The following is a 1,898-nucleotide window of genomic DNA, read 5'->3' as shown; positions in this document are numbered from 1 at the left end:
AGATACTTGGGAGAATGAAGTGGGAGGATCACCTAAGCCTGGAAGGTCGGGGCTGCAGTGAGCCATGATCTTGCCACTGCACTGCAGCCTGGGTGACAGAGTGAGACCCTGTCTCAAAAAAAAAAAAAAAAAAAAAAAATTATAACCCAGCATTTCATGTCCAGAAATCGATGACACTGATAGAGGACTGGGTGAGTCAACTCTAGCATATTCAGTGGCATATGAGACATATTGAGAAGAGTGAGCAATGCTGCTCAAGTTCAAGCTTTCAAACACCCAATTCAGCGAGAATCACATCATCGCTCAGGGGAGACAGCATGACACTCCTCGGCTGGAGATTTGAGATGATAATACACACGGTTGATTCAGCATTTTTATTTGTAAGCCATAAGCAAATATGTGATTCTTGACTGTGATTCTTTTGCTTGTGAACGAAGCCAGGGGAAGCCACTGTAGGTTTGGTGCTAGGAGGCCCTGCAGGCAGTTGCTCACCTCAGAAGATGGTCTGCAAAGAGGTGAAAGTCAGAGCACTTTCATACACTGGAAGGAAAGGCATGTGTCTTTTCCAGGGCTGCCGGCCACTGCAGACCCCAGGCCGAGACCCTCTTGACGGGCCAGTTTGCATGGGAAAGATTGCTGGAACACGGGGATGCTAATATGTGCTACAAGCTTCATCTTCTTGGCTGGCTTCACGATGGGATCAGATGTGGTGGCGACTGTAGAGATAGGATGGGTGCAGGCCGTCATAGTGCCACTGGCGCCACTGCTCCACAGCCTCCCGGCTCCTCTCTTCCTGCTCTGGGGAGGAAAGACAAAGCCACCTGTTAGGACAGGGGGACTCTGACCCGCCACTGAGCCCAGCAGCTGTCAGCCAAACCCCTGTCCTGTGGTGACCTGCACTGAGAGTGCTGGTGAGCCTGGTGAGAGAAGGCCCGAGCTGGTGGGATCCAGAGCATGTGAGCTGGCAGGCCCTGTATATAGGTCAGGCCCAGATGGGCAAAGGTCACAGGCAGGTGGAGACCAGGGCTGGGCATCTCAGGCTCTTCTGCCTGCACAGCCAGTATAGGAGGGCAGAGGCTTATGCAACCCTGTTTCAAAGACATAACAACCAAGACACAGGATGAAAAATTAACAGCACAGTAGCAGGAATGGACTATTGGAAGGGCATGTAAGAAAAATAAGGGACTACAAAACATGCCTTGAAAACATGAAGGAAATCATTGTCGACTTGGAGTTTTTTCCTCCACACTGTTCTGAATTAATTTTCTTTTTTTTTCCTTCTTTCTTGTTTTGTTTGGAGATAGCGTCTCAGTCTGTCACCCAGGCTGGAGTGCAGTGGCATGATCATGACTCACCACGGCCTCAACCTCCCAGGGCTCAGGCGATCCTCCCACTTCAGCCTCCTGTGCCACCATGCCTGGCTAATTTTTTAATTTTTTTGTAGAGATGGAATTTCACTGTGTTGTCCAGGCTGGTCTCCAACTCCTAGTCTCAAGCAACCCTCCTGCCTGAGCCTCCCAAAGTGCTGGGAGTGGCTGGGTGGGGTGGCTCATACCTGTAATCCCAGCACTTTGCGAGGCCGAGGCCGGCAGATAACCTGAGGTCGGGAATTCAAGACTAACCTGGCAAACATGGTAAAACCCCGTCTCTACTAAAAAATACAAAAATTAGCCAGGTGTGGTGACACACACCTGTAATCCCAGCTACTCGGGAGGCTGAAGTATGAGAATCACTTGAACCTGGGAGGTGGAGGATGCAGTGAGCTGAGATCATGCCACTGCACTTCAACCTGGGTGACAGTGAGATCCTGTCTCAAAAAAAGAAAAAGAAAGAAAAAGAGGGAAGGGAAGGGAAGAAGGAAGGAAGGAGAGAAGGAAGGAAGGAGGGAGGGAGGGAGG

The 1,898-nt window shown here is 50.3% G+C and overlaps 1 protein-coding gene across 3 annotated transcripts in view; it reads right to left on the bottom strand.

Moving 5' to 3' along the window:
• Positions 1-359: 359 nt before the first annotated feature.
• The window catches only part of UCMA (upper zone of growth plate and cartilage matrix associated), a 13,079-nt gene continuing 11,540 nt past the window's right edge, over positions 360-1,898 (bottom strand). For 2 of the 3 annotated variants that reach the window (XM_017874002.1, XM_017874010.1), the window contains one exon: positions 360-798. In XM_017874002.1, coding sequence (XP_017729491.1) covers positions 701-798 — 98 coding nt within the window. In that variant the 3' untranslated portion in view covers positions 360-700. The remainder of the gene's footprint in view (positions 799-1,898) is intronic. The other variant, XM_017873993.1, reaches the window with a different exon arrangement.

The sequence above is a fragment of the Rhinopithecus bieti genome, unplaced genomic scaffold (genome assembly GCF_001698545.2).
Source record: "Rhinopithecus bieti isolate Rb0 unplaced genomic scaffold, ASM169854v2 scaffold_1012, whole genome shotgun sequence".
Taxonomy (NCBI): Eukaryota; Metazoa; Chordata; class Mammalia; order Primates; family Cercopithecidae; genus Rhinopithecus; species Rhinopithecus bieti.
Note: the sequence above shows the minus strand (reverse complement) of the source record. Positions and strands in the feature narration are given on the sequence as shown.